Source organism: Mustelus asterias, chromosome 8 (genome assembly GCF_964213995.1).
Source record: "Mustelus asterias chromosome 8, sMusAst1.hap1.1, whole genome shotgun sequence".
Classification (NCBI taxonomy): domain Eukaryota; kingdom Metazoa; phylum Chordata; class Chondrichthyes; order Carcharhiniformes; family Triakidae; genus Mustelus; species Mustelus asterias.
The window spans coordinates 107,967,744-107,995,082 of NC_135808.1; the positions used below are offsets into that span (position 1 = coordinate 107,967,744).

Below are 27,339 nucleotides of genomic sequence, written 5' to 3' on the forward strand. Positions count from 1 at the left end.
AACAGATATGTGAGTCAAGATGTGAATTCATATTTTTCTCACAAATGCGGGTGGCAGAATAATTTGACAGAAACATGCTCCTCTCTTTGCTTTCAATGGATTATTCCACTGATGATGCCAAGGATTGGATTACTACAGGTTTCTCACAATACTGCTTTAATTCATTACATCATGCAGTGGATAATTTCGTGGCAAAAGAAGAGGAAGGTTTTTGGTTTTAACATTTCAAGATTTTGAGTGTTTGAAACAGCTAAAACACTAATTCATTGATAGAATCAGAAAAATAACCCTCCGAGTATTTACTTTAAGGGTTAACTTCAAAAGGAGAGAGCAGAAAGGTGTTGCCCTTTTGCAAGAAAATGCTGGAGCAAGAGGTTTGTTTATATTGTGGTGCTTTTATCTTCTGCTGCGAGCTATTTAAATGTAAATTCCTCCAGTTCCCCTCTAGCCCAGACGTGGAGAAGATGAGGTTAGCAGCAAGCAAGCATTCTCTCTGAACCTTGCTGCCATTATCATCTGTTAGGTATCGAGTTACAGGGGCCTCCCGTGATTCAATGTTTACAGGGAATGTCTACCACCTTTAAAGTGGGAACAAGTAAATCTTTTGTTTCCATTTTTTTATTCCACATAAACAGCACCCACTCAAGTCTTGCATATTTGACTGCATGACTGCAGTGAGCAGCCAAGGTTATGTGCGCTTGTATGAAAATTTGTTTCGGTCTTTTACTTTTTTTAGCTTCCCTGTACCTAGGTTATGATAAGATTCTTGCTTTGAAGTCAGCACAAGGCAGGTTTTGTCACGCACACCATGTTGTTTGACTGGTGCAAAAGGAAGCACAGATAACTTTAGATTCCTTCATAATGAAATTGAAAGGATTACCATACATGGATGAGATTCCAGCATCTCACTGCTATAAAGGACATTATCACTACTGTAACTAAACATCAAATAAAAAGGGGACAAAAAGACTTGCATTTATATGGCACCTCTCACAATTGCAGGATGTTCCAAAGCACTTTACAGCCAATGAATTGCTGCCATTGTAATGGAAACACAGAAGTCAATCTGTTTGCAGCAAGCTCCCAAGGCAAACAATGGTTTAATGACCAGATAATCTTGTGATTTATTTTGTGCGTGATATGGATTGAGGGATATATATTGGCCAAGAAACTAATGGGCTAATGTTCGGCTATTCTTTGAAAGGATGGCACAGTGGTTAGAACTGCAGCCTCACAGCGCCAGGGACCCGGGTTCAATTCTGGCCTTGGATGTACTCCAGGTGATCAGTGACATGGCTGAGCAATGCCAGGTTGGCTCTTCCATGCTGGCAATGGGGAGGGGGGAAAGGGGGTGGCTTTTATGCCGGCAATGAAAGGGGGAGAGGCCTTAAAGGTTACTCTGAGATCAGGGTGCCCCGTAGTAGGCCTTGTCGGTATCTTCAGGAGCTCAGGTATTACAGCTCTTTTACCACGATACTATGTCACAGAATGACAGAATTGTCATGGCACAGGAGGCCATTTGGCTCATTGTGTCTGCACCGGCTATCCAAACGAGTAACATGATTTAGTACCATTTCCCTGCCTTTAACCCTATACCTCTGTTTCTATTCAAGTAATCACCTAATCTGCTCTTGAATGCCTCTGTCTCTACCACACTTCCAGGCACTGCATTCCAGACCTTAGCCACACGTTGTGTGAACATGGTTTTTCTCACATCAAATTTGCTTCTTTTGCAAATCATTTTAAATCTGTGCCCTCTCAATCCTGTTATGAGTGGGAACAGCTTCTCCCTATCTACTCTGTCCCAGCCCTTTCTTGATTTTGAACATCCCTATCAAATCTCCTCTTAGCCACCTTCTCTCCAGGGAGAACAGTCCCAACCTCTCCAATCTATCCTCATAACTGAAGCTTCTCATCCCTGGGTCTTGTAAACCTCTTCTACACTCTCTCCAATGTGTTGACATCTTCCTACAGTGTGGTGCTCAGAACTGTACACAATATAGTTGAGGTCTAACCAGTTTAGGACAGAGTTGAGGAGGAACTTCTTCTCTCAGAGGGTGGTGAATCTCTGGAATTCTCTGCCCACTGAAGTGGTGGAGGCTACCTCGTTGAATATGTTTAAATCACGGATAGATGGATTCCTGATCGGTAAGGGAATTAGGGGTTATAGGGATCAGGCGGGTAAGTGGAACTGATCCACTTCAGATCAGCCATGATCTTATTGAATGGCAGGGCAGGCTTGAGGGGCTAGATGGCCTACTCCTGCTCCTATTTCTTATGTCCTTATGGTGGGAAGGGCGGTAAAATTCCGGCTGATGTCTCTGAAGCACTCTGGGATGCTTCCTTTTGTTAATGGCATTGCAGTCATTGTTACACACTCAAGAAATAAGTACTTGAATTTATATAGCACCTCTCACAGCCTTAGGACTTCACAATGGGCTTTACGGACAATGAAATACTTTTGAAATGCACTTAAGCTGTAGTAATGTAGGAAACACACCAGCCAATTTGCTCATGGCAAGATCCCACATGCAGCAATGAGATAATGACCTGATCATCTCTTCTTTTTGATGAGGTTGGCTGAGGGGTAAATATTGGCCAACACACTGGGGATAACTCTATTTTCTTCTTTGAGTAGTGTCGTGGGATCTTTTACACCCAGCTGAGAGGGCAGATTGGCATCAATTAAACGTCACTTCAAACAAAAAAACAGCCCCTTCCTCAGCGCTATACTGGAGTGTTAGCCTGGATTTGTGCTCGACTCTCTGGCGTGGGATTTGAGCCCATAACATCTGACTCAGAGGTGAGAGTGCTCCCAGTGAGCCAGAACAGAGACACATTTGGCATTGCAAAATGTTATTCATTCTACATTTATCAATATAAAGTACATACACAGATTCCTGTCCAAAAGAATCAGTTTTCGGCAGTTTCCTCTTGATGCTGGGTCTGCTTTTCACGGTGTTATTAACTGGGCTTTGGAAAAATGCCTTGTGGTGACCTCTCCTGGCCAATAGGCCTCCCCCTCCTTACTGTGAACTCCTTGTCAGCCACTTTGCTGCCATAGCTGATGGATTGATTTAGCACATGAAGGTCAAGCCAAGGACAATTCTTTCCCCAAATTCAAACAGGCAGGGATGTGGGGGTCCCTTAAGCACTGACTATTTTATCACTGTTTTCTTAAACGATTACTTCCCACTCTACTTCATCAACCTCAAATAATATCCCCTCCAATTTAATTTATTGGCAATTTGTCAGTGATTCTTCAGAGAAGTTGTAAAAATGAAGGCATCGTGCTGTATTTTCTCTGGCAATCGTGTTGTCAACTTCTACTCATTTTGATCTTTTAACAATAAACAGTGTGCTAGATGAACAAATATTACAACATCTTGACTGGCAACTCGAGATTCTCAAATATTGATCATCTAGCTTTCTAAATGTCATTTCAAGGCACACAATGGCCAATGCCATCATTGTCCTTTTTAAAAATTCACTCATCGAATGTGGACATCGCTAGCTGATTGCCTTTGAACTGAGTGGCATTTCAGTGGGCATTTAAGAGTCAACCAATTGCTGTGGGTCTGGAGTCGCATGTAGGTCAGACCAGGTAAGGGCAGCAGATTTCCTTCCCTAAAGGATATTAATGAACCAGATGGGATTTTCCGACAATTGTTTCATGGTCATATTTTATTGATTTTAAATTTCATCATTTGTTATGGTGGGAACCAAACTAAGGTCTCTGAATTACTAGAGTCATAGAATCCCGACAGAGTAGAAGGAGGCTATTCGGCCCATCAAGCCTGCACCAACTACAATCCCACCTAGACCCTATCCCCGTCACTGCATGTATTTACCCTGCTAATTCCCCTGACACTAAGGTTCATTTTACCATGGCCAATCAACTTACCCCGCACATCTTTGGAGTGTGGGAGAAAATTGGAGCACCAGGAGGAAACCGACGCTGACACGGGGAGAACGCGCAAACTTCTTGCATCCTTGTAGCCCTGCAGGTTTATCAGGCTGCAGTCTTGATTATGTTTGTCTCCATTACAGAAAAACAAGGGCAACCTCTGAATTTTAAAGCTGTTTAGGACCCCTGACCCGAACGAAAAGGAATTTACTCTAAGGTGCTGGAGAGAGTGCAATTCATCACACCTGGAAATTCCACCAATTGCAGGATCAATGCAGCAAACAAATTTAAATCAAACTGGAACAATTTGCATGTGCAAAATAGCAACAATTAATAAGTAAACTTAATCATAGATGGTGGCATTTTACCGGCACATCCGCCCGATGTTCGTACGATCCCACCCGAGGCCAACAGAAAATGCCGTTCTCTGAGCTTCGCCCATCCCTGGAATTGGGGTGGGCGTGTCGGTAGAATTCCGGCCACAGAATTCTCGGGCTTGGTTTTAACTCGGGTTAATACCAGTTCACACATAAATCTGAAAGACGTGCTGGTTAGGTGCATTGGCCATGCCAAATTCTCACTCAGTGTACCCGAACAGGCGTTGGAGTGTGGCGACTAGGGTATTTTCACAGTAACTTCATTGCAGTGCTAATGTAAGCCTACTTGTGACACTAATAAATACACTTTAAATTAAGACTATCTTGCTAGTGATGGTGAGTTCAACATGGTCTCCCTCACACACAAGAACCCCCACAACTCATTCTTGCTGATTGGGTTTGTGAGTTATGTAGCACTGGTGATATTGCCTTGATTTTATTGTAAATTGAATGCTTGTGTGCTGCACTATTCTAGGACTTTATGTGGGTTTTTTTTGGTGAAGATATAATTGTGTAACTTTCTTTTTTTTAAAGAGCTGCCCCTTTTGGGTTTTCCTTTGTCCCGCGTGACTCACAATTGCTGAACAAACAACCAACAGTGACAGGTAATAAATGCACAAAGACATGTAGAAGCTGACTGTTTGGCTAACGTCTCCGCTGGGAGAAGGAGAAAACAAAATACCTGAAAAATGTATAAGAAAAGAACGAAAAGGACCCACATCTGACCCTGAACCAACTAAACGCATTTGTGGTTGCAGTATTTTTGACATAGCTCTTTAAGAGGTCCATTGGTCGAACAATATTAATAATATTGGATCAACATTGCTACATCTTGGAAGAAATAAAATTGGAAGAATGTGCAACACCTCTGCCTCCTCACAATGACCATCACAGTTAATTATGCTTAATTGCGAGAGACACTTACAATGATGCCAGCTGTCCAAGGATTGAGCAGCAGAAGAGCGCACACCAGGAATGTGCAGGCCAACACAATGCTGACAGAGAGTAGAAACCAGTGCCTTAGGCCGATATACTGCTCCCAGAACAGGAAAGGGTAACCATTCGGATAGTTGAGAACACCCTTCTTTGTGAACTCCTCACATATTGCTCGAACGCTCTCAATGGCTTCGATGAAATCGGAGGTTTGCTGTAGGCCACTCAGGTAGAAAGGGAACTGGGCAAACTCGATAACCTCGGCAGCAGGAACTGTGTAAAGGGGTGAAAAAAGTGGGGTGGGGAGAGAGACAGAAACAAGCTAAAATGAGGTGAAATTAAACACAATAGATAGGAACATCAATGATACAAAGTGAATCGATACAGCCTGACCCATACTGAGTGGAGCTTCTTCCCAAAGACCATTGCAGGTTAATGGTATATAGGGCGGCATGGTGGCACAGTGGTTAGCACTGCTGCCTCACAGCGTCAGGGACACGGGTTCGATTCCTAGCTTGGATCACTGTCTGTGCGGAGTCTGCACGTTCTCCCCGTGTCTGGGTGGATTTCCTCTGGGTGCTCCAGTTTCCTCCCACAGTCTGAAAGACGTGCTGATTAGGTGCATTGGCCATGCTAAATTCCCCCTCTGTACCCGCACAGGTGCCGGAGTGTGGCGACTAGGGAATTTTCACAGTAACTTCATTGCAGCGTTAATGTAAGCCTACTTGTGACACTAATAAATAAATTTTCCTTTATTTATTATAATACTGAGCAAGAAATGTAATTTTTGTAGCAACGTCACCTGGATTCTACATGCCCCAATTTCAGATAAGCACTGACAGGCTTCATTCTTATCCTACATTAATCTGGCCTTTATAATGAGGGAGATCGAGTATAAAGGAGGAAAGTCTTGCTACAGCTAGGGCACTAGGGAGGCCACATCATGAGTATGGTGTACAGATTAGAAGTCCTCATTAAAAGAGGGACATACTTGCATTAGAGGCAGTTCACAATAAGAGGTTTCCCATTTAAGACAAGAGATAGGGAGGAATTGCTTCTCTTAGAAGGTTAGTAATCTTTGGAATTCTCTAGCCCAGAGAGCTGTGGAGGCTGAGCCAGGCAGGTGGTTGATCTACAAAGGAATTATTGAGGGTTATAGTGGGTGTGTAACAGGGGGGAGGGGCAGGCAGAAAAATGGAGTGGGGGTCTACAGTCAGACCAGCCATGACGTTAATGAATAGGACAGCAGATTTGAAGGACCAAATGGCCCACTCCTGCTCCTGTCTCTGATGTTCTTAGGCATTGACTGCAGCAGGTGGAACAACAAGGGGGCTGCAAAATAGATTTGCTGACAGGGATTAGATTTGGTACGACTGCCATATGGAACATCTAAATGCTGTAGACAGGACATGACCATTTGGTACGGTCAGTGCGTGTCCAGGTGACCTTTGCAAATGGGTCATGCAGTTGTTAGCTGCTGGCTGTGACTGCTCAGAACAGGTGCGAGCTACTAATTAGATAAAGGAGGTCAGCAGCATTGCAACAATGGAGAAACCCATCAGCACCTAGAGGGCATGACTGATAGGAGCAGATGACTGTTGAGGCACACAGGAAACCAGTTTACATAGAATCTCATTAAAATTGCCAGACTCCCAGATACACTCGGGTCTCTTTGTGTCACTCGGCACTGTCTCCTGACTAAGATGCCTTACAGTCAGCCTAATTATAAAATCTCTATACCAGCGCCACCCTGGGGGTCCTGCAGTTTTAATAAAAAAGTTACTCAGCACAGCCTCAGAGAGTTTATACTCCTCCAGCCCTTCTTCAGTCCCCTCCGCCTCCTCTGGACTAAGTTTTACCATAATGGATACGGCAGGCAGGCCTATGTGCCTTATCACTCCAGGAATACATTGACACACTGACATACTGAGCCACCATCTTTGTCCCTGCAGCTTGGGTATGAAGAGTTGGACAGTGTGACCTGTTTTTACAACGACCGTGAGTCACCCCATCTCACTGATGGCAATATAACCCTTTCTGCAATAAATTTAGGCAAAGTAATAATGCGAATAAGGTAAAGTGTGCGTGTGCAGGGAGCAGAAAAACCCCTTTGCTGGCATCATCATTAAATAAATCAGAGGCTACACCATCAATAGAAAGCAAGAATACAGGTTGGGCTGGAAAACTAAGCTAAGCTATTAATAATACGATATTAATGAACATTTCTTTCACATTCCAGGTGGTAGAGGTTTATCAGGTAAGCTTTATCAGCATGTCCTCTGGGTTATATTCTAGAGTTCTCCCCAGATGAGGTATTTTGCTCAGTTCTACCCAGACGTTGTGATACCTACTTCTCAAATTCTCTCCAGTTGTGTCGTATCTGTCGTGAATCCATTCTGGCGGGTGAGGGTTGAAGTTAGCCTGAGACGCAGCGTAACCCAGTGGATCATTGCTGACCCACACCGTGAGATAGATGTAGAAGGTGTCTGGATTGATGATTCCATCTTCATCCACCAACCTCCTGGAAGTCAACTGTAACAAAGAGGATGAGGAAATTGTTATTGCATCTTTTTACCCTAATATGGACCAAACGGTGCACCAGCATTTAAGAGTACCAGCCAGCAACAGAGACCAAGATATAATGAAACAGTGAATCTGTATTCCCAAACTGAGATGCTTTCATAGAAGTCTGGAACTAGACAGAGTTTAATTCTGTTTTTGTTCACAGCGATATGTGACGGGCGGCACGGTGGCACAGTGGTTAGCACTTCTGCCTCACAGCGCCAGGGACCCGGGTTCAATTCCCGGCTTTGGTCACTGTGTGGAGTTTGCACGTTCTCCCCGTGTCTGCGTAGGTTTCCTCCAGGTGCTCCGGTTTCCTCCCACAATCTGAAAGACATGCTGGTTAGGTGCAGTGACCCGAACAGGCGCCGGAGTGTGGCGACCAGGAGAATTTCACAGTAACTTCATTGCAGTGTTAATGCAAGCCTACTTGCGACTAATAAATAAACTTTGCTTTGACTTGTGAGCAGCTTATTTTAATGACATGGTGGACTTTGTACCAACAGAACGGAGGGTATCCACGTTGAGTAATGGAACACTTTTCCACTTTTTGTATTGTATAAACACAATACCAGAAGAGAAGAACAGGTAAGTGCATCAAACCTATCCGTGGTAGTCTTGGTGATCATGGCCTCTATGCTCAGCATGAACCATGAAAAAATAGTGAGAAAACCCCAAACTAATTCAGGGGGAAGGAATCTGAGAAATTCCTCTCCAAATCCCAAAGGTGATTAAAGCGAGTTCCAGAAGTCACAACGATTGCAAAACATCATCCTCAAGCCAAGTACAACACAAATTAGATTGGGAATAAAGATCCCGCTATTTTACTACCAAAGTGGGCTCTGACCTGAGTTTTAGAAGGCTATCTAGGCACCAGTGTGTTACTTCCTACATTGGATATCCTTGTAATATGCACCGGACCCCTAACTGAGTGCCAAATTATGGATGTCAGAGAAAGAGGATATCCATCCTATAAATCGGGACTGGATTTAAATTCAGGTCTTGCTGCCATTCAGATCATAACGTATGACACTAACCTTCACTTGGACATTCTAACAGTGAAGATAATTTTCACTCCATTTAAACCCAGCCCACAGAGACCAACCAGATGGCGACAGTACTTGTCCTGACAATCTCCAATCAGTTTGCTTATCTGGCTCACCTGGTTATAGTTGAAGGGCTCTTTCTTGTTTCCAGTTTGTATGAGTAATTTGTAGGCGAGGACTCCATCTTCTGAGCCATTGCGGTAACTCTCCCTGGTGATTTTGCCTGTCCGCCAGTCTTCATCAAATGCAGCCTGTAACCCTGAGAAATGAAAGTCAACAGTGCATGAGAAGTCAGAAGGGTTGGCATCTAACTATTATAACACTGTTGAGAAATGTTCTTTAAGCCAACTGACCCATCCCAGATGAATGCTCTACATCCATAGTTGTTGAATTAATATTTATCAAAGCTTATATCCATAATGGGATCTCCAGAGTGAATTTGCTGCCAAATTCAGACTCATGTAAACTAGTAGATATAACAGTGTTGCTCAGGCAGTTACACTATGTTTGGGAGCTTGGCTTACACCAATAGATCCCCAAGGCATAGAGTTTCTTTTCCACCACTTGGACGGAGTGGAGCGGATGGTTCACCCATTAAAAAACCAGCCAATTTTCTTATTTATTTGTCGAACATGGGCGTCGCCGGCTGGCCAGCATTTATTGCCCATCCCTAGTTGCCCGAAGGCAGTTGAGAGTCAACCATATTTCTGTGGCTCTGGAATCATATGTAGGCCAGACCAGGTAAGGACAGCAGACTTCCTTCCCTAAAGGACATTACTGAACCAGATGGGTTTTTCCGACAATGGTTTCATGGTCATCAGTAGATCCTTAATTCCAGATTTTTTTTGTTGACTTCAAATCCCACCAAGTGCCGTGGCGGGATTTGAACCCGGGTCCCCCAGAACATTAGTTGAGTCTCTGGATTAATAGTCTAGCGATAGATTATACTACTCGGCCATCACCTCCCCAACAGATGTGCTGCAACCTTGCACCAGCAATAAATATATATGCAAACTCACATTAGCAAATCTCACCAAGAATCAGAGGCTGTGCTATTTCAGAACAGGAGAGCTAGCATCAAACGATGGTGGAAAAACGATGGTGGGGGGAGGGGGACGTGTTGCAGAAAGTTAACTGCAACACTCACAAAAAGTGTGCGCTCTGCACAAGACATTTAATATATTACAGTTGATAGATAGGCAGACCACTGCACTATAAATAATCGGCTGTAAAGCACTATTGGGACAACGGAGGAAGGATTTCATCCTGTGCCTGGTCTGTGCTCCTGCCACCCTTGCAAATGTTTGGTACTAAAATGAGAGCAACAAAAATGGAAAAGTTCCGTTCTCCAACACTGACATTTCTCACCCCGGCAAGTACCAAGGATTGCCCCGAAACGGCAAAAATAAATGTAACAAAATGATTTGAACAAAACTTTCTGGAACAATTCAGTTACTGCCACCATTTCATCTGGTGGTTTAAGAAAAACGGCTGAAAGCTTCAAAGCAGTAATTGAACATCGCTGGGAAAAAAACCCACAATTAAGATCTGGGAATGCCTGGGGTGCATTAAAAGGCACTGTGTGCAAGTTTAATTTTTATTTTTAGCACATTGAATGTTACCCTGTGTGGTCCCAACAGAAAAGGATGCACTGTCTTTCAAGAAGCAACAGGCTGCTCAATCTGCTACGGTTGTGACAAAGGCATTTTTAAAAAACCAGTAAACTCCATCTGGCAAACCCTTTGAACACTCAGGAATCTTCACTTTGCTTTTATTTTGCATCTGTGTGTCTGTTCCTCACTCTAGCTCTTTGGGCCTGTGCCTCTGACACTCTCTAAGTGTGGTAAAATGCTCGAATGTGTCAATCATTTTACTGTGGGTTCAGATTCTCATCTCCGTGGTAGGGAATTATTTCCCCAAATACTGTAAGATAACAAAAGGATATCCTCACCGCTCTGAGCACAATTTGATGTTAATAGCCACGCCAATATCCTTCTTATTTATGAGTGATAAATTTGTAAGGCCAGGAGGGTCTCTTAGGTGTTCAAGCCATATCAAAATGCCATACCATCAATGGCCACCCATGAGTTAATTATGTGATACCATGATAAAGCTATATGTGAGGAATCTTCTCCCCCACAGGTGGTGGGCGAGCTGCTAAATTTGGTAAGTTGGCATTAGGAACGAGACACAATGTCCATCTGCCTCCACCTGAATTAAGTTCTGGGCCAAAAGGCCCATGGTTGACCTTTCCGTCGTGCTTCCAATTGAGTCCCATTAGTGACCAATTAATAACCTCTCAAGGGCCTCTCCCTGCCTCCGCTGCAACCTTCCCAGCTTCAGCCGGGCCTACTGACATGCGGCCTGCACGCCTGGTAAAACTGTGCAGGCTGCACATCAGCTGGAGGGAGTGGGGTCCCCCGATCTGCACTAATCTGTCCATGATCCAGGGCATGGACAAGGGGCAGGGGTTTTTGTCCCTGCCAGCCATCCTATTGCTCTTGTTGCCAACATCCATGCACCCATGACCCCCCCCTTCTCCCTACGATTGCCACCCAGTGAAGACTTGCCCATCCCCCCCCAACAACACTGGGTTACTCTGGTAATCCTGGGACCTAGTCGGGTGGGGGGTAGGCATTGTTGTCCTGGCAACAGCCACAGCCTCGGTGCTGCCGAATGCAAAAGTGGCCAGCCTCCGACTTGCCAGTATCTCTTGGTGGGTGGTACACCGGTTCTGGGGTCCTCTGTCTGGAGGCAGACCTGCCATTGTCTACTTAACTGTCTGACGTACAGAAGGATAGGCAGACCTTCCTCCTCAGAGTCGGCATGGGTGCCTTGCTACTTTTTTAGGCAGTGTGCCAGACTCCCGCCAAGAACGGAAAATTCCAGCTATGGAAACACTTCCATTGGTGGAGAAGAATGCAGTATATTTTTTTTAAAAGATCTGATATCTGGCATTTCATAATAAGTGTTTTGTCACGATTCTGTAAATGAAATGAATTGGCTTAGCACTGTTTTGTCCCATGGCAAGCAGACATTCTATCAGTTGTGGCAACATTTAGCTGCTAAACTGGCAGGCGGAACCTTCACTTTTAAATTTGAACTCTTTGATATTTGAATAGAAGGAACTGGGGACAGTGATGCGAGGATCCCAGAGACTCCCAAAGACCTGCCTCTTTTATAAAAAAAAACTCACTTGAATCTCTGTGCATTGTCTATAAACAAGAAAAATGTTGGTGTGACTCTGGAGAGATTTGAGTCAAGGGTTTCAAAGCTTGAGCCTTTCTGGCTCCCAGTAGCTTCAGAGAGGATTCTAGCTGCACTCAGTAAGTTTCAGAGCCAGGGGACGTGTGGGGGAGTTACTGCACCTGCCTAATATTAGAAACAAAGTGAAAAAGTAAAAAGCCACCCAGCTGTCAGGTGCATTCGCCATGATGTTAGCACACCTGTGAATGATTGGTCATGAGTATAAAGGATAAACTCAATTATCTTTTTTTAAAATCAAGCAAGATGTTTCGTCTTTGAAGAAGCAGCAGCAATATCGAGAGTTATCTTCATATTCAGCTTAAGTGTTCCTCTGCCTGAAAAAGTAGTGAGGCACCCATGCTGACTCCGAGGAGGAAGGTCTGCCTATTCTTCTGTAATTCTTCTGCATATTCTTCCGTACAGTAAGGAGTCTAACAACACCAGGTTAAAGTCCAACAGGTTTATTTGGTAGCAAACGCCACTAGCTTTCGGAGCCCTGCTCCTTCGTCAGATGGAGTGGATATCTGCTCTCAAACAGGGCACAGAGACACAAAATCAAGTTACAGAATACTGATTAGAATGCGAATTTCTACAGCCAACCAGGTCTGACGAAGGAGCAGCGCTCCGAAAGCTAGTGGTGTTTGCTACCAAATAAACCTGTTGGACTTTAACCTGGTGTTGTTAAGACTCCTTACTGTGTTTACCCCAGTCCAACGCCGGCATTTCCACATCATTACTATTCTTCTGTACGTCAGACCGTTAGGTGGACAACGGCTGGTCTGCACATGATGGTGAGTTCAGTATGTGGATGCAAATGACAGCAGACGTTTGACTGGAAAAGAGGATGGAGGAAAGACTTCTCCACTGTCAGCCGCCGACATTCTGACTGTGTATGCTCCTCCATCTGAACATGACACCAGGCAGAGCAAGGTCTGAGTTGGGGCGGCACAGTGGTTAGCAATGCTGACTCGCAGCGCCAGGGACCCAGGTGCGATTCTGGCCTTGGGTGACAGTCTGTGTGGAGTTTGCACATTCTCCCTGTGTCTGCGTGGGTTTCCTCCAGGTGCTCCAGTTTCCTCCCACACTTCGAAGATGTGCAGGTTAGGTGGATTGGCCGTGCTAAGTTGCCTCTTAGTGTCAGGGGGACTAGCAGGGTAAAGACGTGGGGTTACGGGGATAGGGCCTGGGTGGGATTATTGTCAGTGCAGGCTCAATGGGCCGAATGGCCTCCTTCTGCACTGTCTATGATTCTAGGTACATTGGAGAAATATTTTTCATCAAGGGAATAAAGCTTGTGTATCTACATGTGAGAAGGAAGGATGGGAGAATGGAAAAATAATTGTATTGAGGTAACAGTATTACAAAAAGAAATTCCACACAAATGCCAATGCAGTAGAAGGAAGTTTTGAAGCAAATCTATTTACAAAGTTGCTAATCTGCTTTGTACAGAGATTCCGATGAGTATCTTTGATTAGAGGGCTGAGTAAGGATAATGATCCCACCTCATGTGTGTCCTTGGCAAAGTGTTGGGTGCTTGTCAGAGATTCTGCTGAAATGTAAACACACCTTGTCATTCAATCTCACAACTGCAATCAACTCAAACCCTGAAGGCATCAGAATGTAATCCGAGTCGGTTTACTGGGGAAAGAGAAAGGCGTCGGTGTGTTTCCTGCCCTCCCTCCCCCTCTCCCCTTCGGCCTCCCGAAGGGAATTCAACTCTTCAGAGTAAATTTCTGTGCTCTGTACTCATGAGAGCTTGGAGGCAGCTGTGTTTATACTGGTGAGTGCCTCAGAACAATGCTGTTTACTGGTACCAGAGGGCACCATTGAGCTCACCCATGGAAAGGCTAGGAAAAAGTAGGGAGGTGCCATTATTTGGACAGTGGACACATGGAAAAATGAACAAGACTTCATAAAGATGTTGGGAGAGGAGTAGAAGGTGATGATGAGGATAGGTATTAAATACATAGCGCTTAAACACTCCCAACAACCATCAGCAAACAACATCACAGAACTATCTGTTGCGAGGGACTGGAAAGATCTTCAAAGCTGACAAGATTCAGGATACTAAATAAGGGATCTTGGATGTCGTGGATCTGATCTGCAAGCAAATGGGCCTTTGGACAACAAAATGTACACTTTCATAGCAACAGGGAAACAAAGAAGGTATCGGCAAATTACAGACGAGAACAGCCTTTTAAAGACTAAATTTTCTCTGTGATGTTTGTGTTTTTTTAAAAAGGTAGAACCTCAGCTCAAGGACGACTCATTTCTGAGCGTGCTTCTGAGTAAGTAAATAAAGTGTGCAAGATGCAAGCTATTTTTCAATCTGTTCGTGTTGTAACAGTGTTTTTTTCATTACCCTCTCCAGCACAAACATGGTCAAGTCATTAATGGGTTAGAAAATTCATTCCCTTGCTTGGAACATAACCCTCGATGCACTCGTCAATGTTGAAAAATTCACACGCTATTTGGGCAGCTTTTTTAATTAGAAGGGTGGGTCCTGATTATATAACTCTTACTTTGACATGCACTGTGAGTGCATTTATGAGGCAAACAAAACACATGCTATTATGAGGAAAATGGAAAGAGCACATCAGAGAGGGCACATTTTTCTCTGATTTCTGTCAGCAAAGGACTCAGAACCAAGTGCAAATTGCATTGCTATCTCAGGTCATCAGACATCGTTGGGTTTACTTTTACTTTATAAAAACAATTTGTTAAAAGTAAAGCCTTTTTAAGGCATACACTTTACTGAAAGATGAAGATTACTGACTGCCCAACGCATCCATAGATGGAAAATATTGCGGCATCATATTTTCCAGTGGGAATGATAACTGACCGTTGTTGAGATAAAAAAACTTGCAGTTTATTTATAGGAAAAATAAACATATAAATCCAGTGATTCCTTAGTGTTTGTTGTGTACTCAGTGCTTTTGCATTATCTTGATTCTTGCTCCAACTTCAAACCTCTTCCATACGTTGACCGAAAGAGTTTGCCCCCTCTCCCCCAACCTCATTAATCCAGAAGCTTTCAGGACCCAGTGCAATTTTATACAACTCATCTGAACCTCACTCTGTAGATATTGGGCGCCTTTATCTGCAAGCCTTCATAATCCAATAAAACATGCCACCCACAAATTTGTTCAGATAGCTTTGAGTCACAGCTGTATATCATTACAATTAAAACTGTGAATTGAAACACCACATGCATGCAGATAAGGGCATTCTGAATGAGACTAAAAGCAAGTTGGATCAGTGCCAATGGAGAGTAAAGACTGTCCCTGCAACCTTCATTTACATCACTGCCCACTTTGCTCATGCTGTGTGTATTCTTTCCCCAAACTCGCTCTGTGCTGGTAGGTGTGTCTACCTTTTAGTCTCACTGGAAGCATTTTCAGCTTTCTTCTTCACAGTTTTGTGCTTTTGTAAGTCTCAAACTCCCTCTTGTTTTTTCTTTCAAGCTTGCATGTGTTCAGCTCCTTGGAAGTTGCAACTGCATTTCATAGAATCCCTACAGTGCAGAAGAGGCCATTCGGTCCATCAAGTCTTCACCAACTCTCTGACAGAGTATCTTACCCAGGCTTTCTCTCCTGCCCTATCCCCGTAACCATTTCCCATGGCTAATCCATCTAACCTACACATCTTGGCACTTTAAGGGGCAATTTAGTCCAGTCAATCCACCCAACTTACACATCTTTGGACACTAAGGAGCAATTTAGCATCGCAAATCCACTTAACTTGTACATCTTTAGACCACGGGAGGAAACCAGGGAACCCAGAGGAAACCCACACAGAAGGGAGATTGTGCAAACTCCACACAGTCACCCAAGGCCCGAATTGAACCTGGGTCCCAGAGTTGTGAGGCTACAGTGCTAACCACTGTGCCACCGTGCTGTCCTTTTTTTGAAAGTATGCAAACTGCTTTCCAACTTTGGCCTGGACACCTTTGTTTTCTGGCCAGTGCAACTTGCCTTTAGCTACACTAAGTCCAATAGGCCTCCTCGTCTCATAGATGGTAACCACCGAACCCATAGCCTTTTTATTACAAAGATCGCCTACTTCCACCTCCATAATATCGCCTTACGTTGCCCATACTTCAGATAATCTACTGCTGAAACCCTCCTTACCTCCAAACTCAAATATTCCAATACTTCCTTGGCCAGCTTCCCCACTTCTCCCCTCTATAAACATGGGTTCAGCTAAAATTCTGCCACCTGCCCACTTAAACCAAAGCCAATTGGCTCATCACCCCAATGCTTGTTGACCTATACTGGCTCTCAATGCAGCAATGCCGCAATTCTCTAATTCATATCTACATGTTCAAATCCCTCAATGGCTTTGCTCCTTTGGACAACCCTCTGAGAACTCTGTACTCCTTCAATTTTGGCATCTGGTGCAACCCCACTTTCTTCGCAGTAAATGCTATGGCTCCGTAATTCCTTCACTCAACCTCGTTACCTATCTCTCTCCTTTCAGACGTTACTTAAGACCTATCTCTTTGACCAAGCTTTTGTTCACTTGTCCTCGGAGGTGTCTTGGGATGTTTGTCCTCTGTTAGAAAATGCTATGTAAATGCAAGTAGTTGCTGTTGTGTGTTGTTGCTGATTCTGGCTACATGGATAACCACCATATCACATGAGGGATTAACACCACACAGTTTACTCTTTAATACTGTGTCAGCAGCAAAGATTGGTAGTGGCAGCAGCGTTGTGATGGTCTCTTGGCTTTGCTTTCATTCCATGTGCCTGTGCCTCACAGGGGTTTAACTTTCATCCCACAGGTTTCTCCCATTTTGCACAATCTCACTGTGTATGAAGCGTGTTTATCACTTTCTCATGTTTACTGTGCTAGTTTCAGGAGAGTGGGCCTCCCACTCCAGTTTATATTTCCAATTGGCTACATTCTCTATAGACACGGGGCAAAGGAGAGCTGGTAAATGTTGCTCCAGTTCGTGAGAACCATGAAAAAATGTGTCTTTGTTGTCACCGGAACAAGATAAGCCAACTGATTTATACAAGTGTAGCCAGTGTCAGTTTAATGTAAAAGGCAAAGGAGGTCTTCGGACTCTATGTCTGCGCCAGAAACTCTGGGTTCAAGTCCCACTTCAGGACCTGACGGCCACGGAAGGTGCATTCATAACGTTAATTATTAGCCTGTAAATCATGCGCCTGATGGAAGGCGGGACACTTTCCTGGTCACCCAAACTCCAAAAGACAATGCAGCACTTTGCCATGCATAACCATGCAGCAATCCAATGGGAGTCCAAGGTCACCAATGCCCTCTTAGGGCATGGTATCTGGCGGAGAAATGTAAGAAGCCTGTTCCTTTATTATGGGCATCTCCTTCTCATTTACACCTGCCAAAGAAATGACCCATCAATCTGATTTAAGGACCACACACATAGTTGTGTGCACTCAATCACTATTTCCACTACATTGCTACATTTAATACTGAATTAAAACGGCACTTGATGAAGAGAAAAAGAAAAAAGTTAATTACTTGTCAAGATAAGTGCCTTTTGTTTTTGATTATCTGTACTCAGGTTATTGAGCCAATTCCTTTTGTGGTGGAAAGGTTATTCAATATTATTAGACACAGAAACAGTTGGCAACTGAATAGCAGTGAACCTCATCAAATTATACTTGGAACAAGTCAGTAATCGTTAGCATAGGGAAGTGTCTTGCAACACTGCGTTCCTATACAATGGTGTAGATCATGGGTGGTATGATGCAATTTCTTCATTATTTGCATCAACTTGAATTTTGTTCTTTTAAGCATCAATAAATATTAAAATAAAATCTGGTATGCAGAAGCCACATCTCCAAAGTTTGATGGGTGGCAGGTAAAGTATAAGCCTCAGCAGAACAAAACTTGCTTTTAAATTTAAAAAAATTCACAGGACAGGGTAAATCAACAGAATTAATGAGGAGAGTGCAGTACATAAGGATTTTAAATGACGGGATGGGAAGTTGGACGAAGATAAAGTTCCCTGCGCAAGCAAAGACTACTACAAGAGTTAAAGTATAAGTAAGGTGGTACTTGGCACCAACTTGCCTGGCACTTTTCAAACCAGGTTTAAGGATCAGGCTGTTCTTAGTGCTAGCCTTGCCTACAAATCCATAGCTTTTGGAGAAGGGGCTTTCTTTAGAAATTTTGATTTAAAGATTGTGTAAATTCAACTCCACAACCTTGGTCAATTCAAATAGGGTAAGCCATGTTGTAGTTCAGGAAATCAAAGTGTGAGCTCTCATGGGTTGCAAGTGGCTAATCTCCAGGTATTGTTTTGTGCTAGCCATTTCAGTCATGGTCAGTATTTCCTCTTCAAGTTAGTCCATTGGAGGAATGTTGACAGCTTTAACTCAGCAAAGCCGGAGATCTGAACGAAGGTGCCTGGCTACGTGAGACCCCAACACCATGAAAAATCACAAGCACGAGTTGGAGTTGAAGGAAATGGCCATTTGAAATCTCCTCCTGCAACTTTGAAGTAAAAAGAGTTAGAAAGTCTGCTCGCAATGAAAGAGTCAATGTCACAAGCAGCGAAATTGCTTGTGACACTGGGGCAGCATGGTGGCACAGTGGTTGGCACTGCTGCCTCACAGCGCCAGGGACCCAAGTTCGATTCCCGGCTTGGGTCATTGTCTGTGCGGAGTCTGCACGTTCTCCTTGTGTCTGCGTAGGTTTCCTCCAAGTGCTCTGGTTTCCTCCCACAGTCCAAAGATGTGCAGGTTAGGTGCATTGGCCATGCTAAATTGCCCCCTAGTGTCAGGAGGACGAGCCAGGGTAAATGCATGGGGTTATGGGGATAGGGCCAAGGGTGGGATTGTGGTTGGCGCAGACCCGAAGGGTCGAATGGCCTCCTTCTGCACTGTAGGATTCTATGATTCTATGAAAGTAGCTAATAACCCAGCCAGGAATAAGGGAGTCATGAGGCTGGGCAAAAGGACTGTAAATGATTGAGAGTGGAGTGAAATATTGTAGGGTCGGTGAGTTGCAACAATCCTTCTTATTGGAAGAAACGGTAATTAAAATGAAATTGAGAGTGTAGTTCTGAATATGGAATATGGCTGGCTGAAATCATGAGTGGTTTGAAAAGCAAATTGGCATGTTTGTTGGCAAGTAAGTTATCAGGTCTCCTCATGTTGTGAATGTGTTGCAAATAGATTTTGCTGCTTTCTATTCATTTGTGAATCATAAGTTCTGTTGTCTACTTGTTTGAGGAAAGCCTGTTGCTATGTAATCTTTACTAGATACACTCTCACCATAAGAAGAAAAGATCGACCACACATGTTATTGCTATGATGTGTATGTAGGATCAGTGCCATCCCATGCCACCCAGTTACCATTTGCATGACATGCAACATGCTATGAGGGCCAACGCACTGCAATGGCAGCAAAGGGAGCATCACTAGGCTTCAAGTGGTCAAAATCATCCCTAGCTACATGGGGTTCAAATAGTTCGGCATAATACATACCCCATTGCTGTGGTGCGCCACAAGGAAAAACTTGCACATGTGTCTCTCAGAGAAAAAAACAAATGCTTTGTATACAAATGAATTACTTTGAAGTGCAGTGAGTGTCATTATGTTGACACAAAGCCCCATCGCATCCATTCTTTTACAATCATAGCACTCCCCAACCCCGACTTCCAGTACCCCATGCAGAGTGGTACGGATGTTATTCACAAGCTTATGTCATAGGAATTATGACAAAGAATATAGGAATGAGAAGATTAGGAACAGACTATTATAGAATGGGACTGTGCCTGTTAACCCTGAGCTACTGGTGGAGACTTGTCTACATTTCACCTACGCAGGCGACTTCTGTTTTCTGTGTGGTCATTGATACAACTGCACAAAAATCTTCACGTACTTTACAGCTCACTGTTAAATCTGTCTGAGAATCTTTGAAACCTTACCTCTCAGCCAGTCTTGAATGTAATGCAGCCACATTTTGGGCAACTCCTTATTCTCCTCACGAACAATGTATTTGATACTGTTGAAACTCTTGTGGAGGTCGTACAGCAACTTCTGGGATGTGGGATAATCAAAACCTCCCATGGAGACGATGTACATGTTATAGAAGGAGAAGTACTTGAACTGAGCTGCGATGAAATCGTACTCCTTGGTTTCACGAGGAACAATGTCGGTAAGGTACAGCCCATCATGAACCATTGTAGTTCCATAGAGGCTCACCCCAAGCAAGGTCATGAAGAGGAATAGCACGATAGCCTGGATATTAAGTAAAATCATAAATTAATAACTAAGGAAGTGTGAAATCAATGTTCAACAGTTGGCATTATCCTGAGTAATAAAGCTTCACATTTTAAAAAAAATACTTTGCTCTGCCACCGGTCTTTTCGGAAGGGGGAAAAATAGTTGGGCCTGCAGTGTGCACATTATTTATAGTGGAGCAACTTAGAGAATGAAACTAGTGTGACTAGTTGTGTCTTTTACTTTTTCATTGGGTATTGTGTTGCATAGCGGTGCCACACTGGGATTATTTGCCCTCGGAATACTAGTGAGGTGGCAAGCATGTTGTAGAAGTCTACATGCCACACTCCCCATCAGCTGAAGGAAGACAATGCAAGGGGCAGGAAGGTAGGGAAAGAGATTGACAAGTGAGTGATGAAATCAAAAACATGGCATCAAGAGATAAGAGGAAGAGTTACTTTTAAATGTCAGGTGCCTGATATCAATGTTTATGACAGGGAAGGTTGTAAAGGTGAGGCATGAGTTCAGCCCTCATATTGCAAGCTGTACAAGGAGTCTGTTCCCAAATCAGTTTTAAAAATTGTAATCTGACAAGTTGGAGATCCAAAAAAGAGATATTGTTGTACATAATTTTTCTTTTGAAAATGAAAGGCATACAGTTGGCATATGGCGGTACATTCCTTTTCTCATTGGGACCTGCGTTTTAGTACAGACATTAAAGGAATCTTCCTTTGTTGGCTGTGAGGTAGACCTCATTGCAGTAAAAGCACCCTCAGACCAGTAAGAGTGGTCACTGTTTCAAACTACATGGCTATAAGTCTCACTCAAGAGAGGCCATTTTGGAGCAATGAAGGATCTTCTCTGGATTGTTGGGTCAGAGATGAGGAAAACTTAACCGTATATCAGACTCAGGTAAACCTGAGTAGGCATTGGCTGATCCTAATTCTTGATGCAAAATGATGAAAATGGTTCCAGTTCAGGCACTTTCCCTCCTACCTTGATTTTCTTCCCAGCCTCTCTTGCTCTGAAGGCAGAGACTAAGAAATCATTCTACATGCTTCCTGTGCCTTGTCCCAGTGGCCAATCTTCATGTAGAAATCTTTCTAACTGAGCTGAATGCTGTCTACACACAAAGTTCCTGAGTGTTTGCTTTCTAAAAGGGTTTCACTCGATACTATACAAGGATGAGAATCTTCTACCAGTGATCCTCAGGTTAAATGTAGCTCCCCATTGCTATTCTGGCTGAATACAAACTGAATAACTGGATACAAACCAGTGATCAACAGTTTCTCATCCATATGTATCGGTAAACACTACAGGGTGTGGTGCATTTGCTCACTGAGTCTTGGTGTGTGGGGGGAATCTACAAAATAATAAGAAATAAGAGACGTAGCTGAAAATTGCTTACTTTAGATTCTGTCTTGAGAAGAAGTGGAGCGTACTTGTCCCGTGCAAAATCTGCTAGGTTCCATTTGACAAAGGGCATCTGAACACAGTCCCTGCCGACTTTTGTCTCATCCATCTGGGCCAGCAAGTCCCTAGTCGAGCTAGTGGGGTCCATTCCCTGGGAGCCAGCATGATCTGGGGGCATGATGACGGAAGGAGTTGAAGAGATCCGTGAAGTTGGGGAAATGATGGTGACAATATGCTGCCCTGAGGGATCGCACTGTGTGAAGGCTTGGACTGTGGTGGTGATCTGCGTACTGTGGGTAAATGTTGGCCCACCATATGGAGAAGGATGGAAGTTATGGTTATCATTCGCATCTGCAAACTCTTGTGGCTGGACCTGAATCACTCTTGATGAGCAGAGACTGTAAAACAAAATATGTTTTCACATATAACTCATCCTATACATATATCCTTATACATTTGCATATATATCAAAACATTGAATAACAACAATGCATGCCTGGGAACGATTACGGGTTAGTAATATTATTGAGGAACGCAGACATCATAAGCCATGGGAACTAAACTCAAATAGTTTCTAACCACCCTCTGAATTAATTCCTGACGTGAAATTATTGCCCCGCAAATCACTCCCACATATCTGCCTTATGGTTACTGAAAGCAGCTTTGTCCCATTGTACTCCCTTCATGAGTCGGTAACAGATGTTCTGGTGGATGCTAAAGTCCAGAATGTTTCATGATGGTGTCCGGACTACACGAATAACAATTGCTACAAGAAAATGAAGCAGTCTTCACATTCTCCTGCGTACCATTCTCTGCTTTAAAGGGTTGATATGTCCCAAGCAATTCAGCGATCAGGTGTTAAGAGAACTCTCCACCTCTGTAAGTTTTTCCTTTTCCCCTTTCTTGATGATATTGTCAACATTAGGAACTTAGCACAGGTGAACATTAGTAGCGCAGAATATTTGCTACTGAATCAATGATGTCCCAAACATGGTGTCACCGATTGTTCAATGCAACCAGAAGTAGTGTACAATGGTTCATTCTGAGCCCCTTTGTGCTACTCATGTTGACAAATTCCACCCCCACCACATGTCTTGGTAAGCATAGATAAATCTCCTAGATCTCGTCTCTTAGCCCACCGTCACTCAGCCCTCAGTGGGTGAAAGCCGTACTTGGGAACTTTACACTGAAAGAAAGCCTCACCTGGAAAAGCAGCAGAAAATATCCAGCCTTTTATCTTCCCGCCGATGAAGGTCTAGGCTTAAAATGGCAGGAAAGATGAGGAGCACCATAGCAAAATTAAACACCACAACAATTGCAGCCTGTGAAGGAGCAGGAAGAAGAAAAAACAGGAGACGGTTAATGATATTCTAGTACGAGTGCTGGTGAGATTTCAAATGATGCAAAACTAGAACTTTGAGAAGCTTTGGACATTAATGAGGTGGGGGGGGGGGGGGGGGGGTGAGGAGAGAGGCTTTCTTAATGTTAATCAGTAGTCCACATGAAAACTCCACTTCTGTGTCCCCGTACTGTATCTGGCATTATTTCTGTTACTAAGTAAAATATATTTCTATAGTATCAAATATAATTGGTGCTGTTGGCTCACAGTGCTCCTGTTTTGCTTACTAATTGATATGCTGCCTTGCAAGACAGCTTACCAGCTAAGATGTCCCTTTAAGATTCAAAAGAAGCACAGTGTAAACCTATAGCTTCACTGTAGGCCCTAGGCCTCAGGCAAAGTGTTCCGAGAACAGCAGTTTCTGATTTCTAACCAAGATATTTCTAGCTTTAAGTAAGTTGTACTACAACCCACTTCCAGACCTCACTAAATCCATGTACTAAGCCAAAGAAAATATTAAATCGCTAAAAGGATTCGAAGCAAGAAATCACTCCCCCCCCCCCCCCCCCCTCACCACCACCCGCTCCCCAAAATAATGCCCCCTCTCCACACCCCCTCCCCAACATAAACATTAATCTGAAAGAGACTCCTAAGGTCACAGCAATCTGATGTAAGTGAAAAAGGAGGGGGTGGGGTTGCCTGAGGCAGACATTAGAGTATGTTATTATCTCTCAGACCACCCAGTCAGCTCAGGCAGATCACATTGCTGGAGCTGATTTGTAGATGATATATCCCATCATTTATGCCAGGTACCTAGGCGCTGCAACTTTGGAGGCCTGTTTAAAGGCTGGCCCAGTGTTCGAGCCTGTCAGGTTCTTGCTACTTAATTCCCATTGTATTGTTTTCAATCAGTGACTCCCAGGCTTTGCTAAGCCACCAGTTTACGGTCGGCCAGTCGGACTGTGTTTCCAATACAACGGCGTTCAGCATGTAAATAAACGCATTGTTTCCAGGAGCCACATACAAGACAAAAACAATTACTTTGGTGAAATTTAATTTAATTTTAGAGAAGAATTCAATGATATTTTCCTTCGCCTTTTCTTCCAAAGAAAACAATTTTATAAAAGGAAATGGAACTTACTGTTCATCTACAAATCACTCGTTCCATATGACAGTAATTCTTCCCCTGCCCAGTGCTCCTCTCAATGACAATTTTACAGAGGCAGATAAAGCATTATTTAATCTCTCCCAAAGAAATAGATAGTAATCCAATTTTAATATCAATGTCAAAAGGATCTGATAGCTTATAAGACCCTTTATATGGGATTGCCCTTAAAGAAAATCCCCCTGCCTCAAAGGAAGAAATCTGCATCTAATTCAAAAAGGAGTAAGTCCTGTTGAAATGTTTCACATCGTGCACACATAATGTTATTTCAAATAAATTGACTGTCCCTTCAAATAAAACTCAAGATAAACATCGACTGTTCCGTCCTCCTGTGCTTGTAGCTTTCGACTGTGCGATATCGCTACACATGTGGAATTGGTGGCTACAAAGCTCACTATCACACATCGTGCCAGATGAGCTGTGTTGAACTTCTTGGAACAATGGTGTAAGATGTCGAGGACAGAGAGGTCAGAGTAGGAATGCGATTGATGATAAAAAGCGGAAAGCAACCTGTGGATTTAACAAAGGATCCAGAAAAGCAATCGTCCCGTCTTTTGGTTAGGCATTTTATACCCTTCCAGCCTTAACATTGAGTTCAACAACTTTTAGATCTTAACCATTGCCCCCACTGCCTTGGACAGCAGATGCGGATAATATTTCTGCTGTAATCATTTATAATTCCTCTGGACCCATCTTTTGTTTCCTTCCCATTGCCACCTTCTTTTGCCTTGCACCATTGTCCCTTTTGCATTTATTCACTCCCTTTCTCCAACTCTACCACAGAGCTTCCTGTTTGCGCTACCTCCCTCTTTTTCCCAAATGCTTAAAAATGGTTACATCATGTCACTTTTTTCCAATTCTGATGAAACAACCTCTGTTTCTCACAGATGTTGCCTGGCCTGCTGAGTGATCCCAGCATTTTTGTTGCTTTTTCAGTTTTCCAACAAGTGCAATATTTTGTTTTAGTGCATTCGCTTAGCATGACTGCAGCTGTCCTTTCAAAATATTACATCATAAGTTTAGAGAACAAGCTTGTCATATGAGGAACGATTGAAGACTCTGGGTCTGTACTTGTTGGAGTTTAGAAGGATGAGGGGGTATCTTATTGAAACTTACAGGATACTGTGAGGCCTGGATAGAGTGGAAGTGGAGAGGATGATTCCACTAGTAGGAAAAACTAGAACCAGAGGGCACAACCTCAGGCTAAAGGGATGATCCTTTAAAACAGAGATGAGGAGGAATTTCTTCAGCCAGAGAATGGTGAATCTGTGGAACTCTTTGCTGCAGAAGGCTGTGGAGGCCAGGTCATTGAGTGTCTTTAAGACAGAGATAGATAGGTTCTTGATTGATAAGGGGATCAGGGGTTATGGGGAAAAGGCAGGAGAATGTGGATGAGAAAAAAAAAATCAGCCATTTTTGAAGGGCGGAGCAGACTCGATGGGCCGAGTGGCCTAAATTCTGCTCCTATGTCTTATGGTCTAATGTAACTATGGAGTATTTATATTGGCCTCCAATGTGACTCCAATTTAGTCCAGGAAGAAGTCTCACAACATCAGGTTAAAGTTCAACAGGTTTATTTGGCATCACGAGCTTTCGGAGCGCTGCTCCTTCATCAGGTAAATGACCACTCACCTGATGTAGGAGCAGCACTCTGAAAGCTCTTGACTCCAATTAAACCTGTTGGACTTTAACCTGGTTATGTGAGACTTCTTACTGTGCCCACCCCAGTCCAACGCCAGCAACTCCAAATAATGGCCAACTCCAATTTAGTCAACACTCCAATTTAGTTAACTGCGGGAGCCAGTTTCCAAAAGAGAATTACTTCTTGCTGCCTTGAAGTTAAATGTTTTATAAATTAATATTGCCATTTTTTTATGTAAACAGAGGGTGGTAAAGTTGTTATTAGTGTCGCAAGTAGGCTCACATTAACACTGCAGTGAAGTTACAGTGAAAATCCCCTAGTCGCTACACTCAGTTGACTGTTTGGTTACACTGAGGGGAGAATTTAGCATGGCCATTGCATCTAACCAGCATGTCTTTTGGACTGTGGGAGGAAACTGGAGCACCCGCGCAGACACATGGAGAATGTGCAAACTCCACACAGAGTGACCCAAGCTGTGAATCGAACCCGGGTCCCTGGTGTTGTGAGGCAGCAATGCTAACCACCGTGGCCAGAATACGCTGCAAGAGGAGGTGGTAGAAGCAGATACAGTAGCAATGTTTAAGAGGCATCTTGACAAATACATGAATATGCAGGGAATAGACAGACCGCGTAGAGGCAACAAATCTTTAGTTTGGAAAGGTGTCATGTGTTGGCGCAAGCTTGGTGGGTTGAAGAGCCTGTTCCTGTTCTGCACTGTTCTTTGTTCTTGGAGACCGCTGCAACAAGAAGTTGCAACCAACCAAGCAGCTGGTCTAAAGACGTCCCCTGGGAAACTGTTCAACATTTTGACCTCCTCAGGTGGAGAATGGCTAGCTTTGCAGGAGGAGAGAGTCAAAAGGGGCAAAGCTGTGCCTGAATTTTCATTGCCTTGATAGTCTCTTATTGGTGTAAGAACTTCCAAATCTTGTGCAATGCCAAGGAAAACAAGTACTTAGGTAGCTGCAGTGCCAATCGTTCAAAACTGCGACTTTTTTTCATTTCATTGCAGAGTGTTTCAATCAGTTCACCATTCTCGAGAAGCCAAACCCCATCCCTCCCCCACACCTAATGACAAGTTGCCTTGTTGTTTAGCAGTGAGGTCCCCTCTGTAGCAGGCATCAGCAGGTAAGCATCAGGGATGGTGCAGGTAAACGCAAAGAAGCATGCAACACCTGCAGCAAAAGAATTTATAGAGTCCCTAATCCTCCCTCATCACCCCTGCCTAGACCCCTCCCCCACAACACAAAATGCACAAACATATTGCAGACTTTTATTAGAAAAAGGCAAAACCTAAGCACGGTATATGCAATCAAGGCACTTCATATGATTCACCTACCTGTAAGGAAAAAGCACGAAGTGCAGGTATGGGAATCAGAGCAGCCATAAAGAAAGCAATTATGTTATTAACAGATGTGAGGGCAACACTGGTCCCGGTCCGTCTCAAGCATTCGCCTGTCCTGTCCTGTAACGCAAAATAAAATCATCAATGAAAAGCA

The 27,339-nt window shown here is 43.6% G+C and overlaps 1 protein-coding gene across 1 annotated transcript in view; it reads right to left on the reverse strand.

Moving 5' to 3' along the window:
• ptch2 (patched 2) overlaps positions 1-27,339 on the reverse strand; it is a 119,091-nt gene that overhangs the window by 19,356 nt on the left and 72,396 nt on the right. Inside the window, exons 12-18 of the mRNA XM_078219415.1 lie at positions 27,180-27,305; positions 22,901-23,019; positions 21,693-22,095; positions 19,990-20,302; positions 8,942-9,084; positions 7,569-7,749; positions 5,210-5,490 (exon numbers count right to left, since the gene is read on the reverse strand). Of these exons, the coding sequence (XP_078075541.1) occupies positions 5,210-5,490; positions 7,569-7,749; positions 8,942-9,084; positions 19,990-20,302; positions 21,693-22,095; positions 22,901-23,019; positions 27,180-27,305 (1,566 nt within the window). The remainder of the gene's footprint in view (positions 1-5,209; positions 5,491-7,568; positions 7,750-8,941; positions 9,085-19,989; positions 20,303-21,692; positions 22,096-22,900; positions 23,020-27,179; positions 27,306-27,339) is intronic.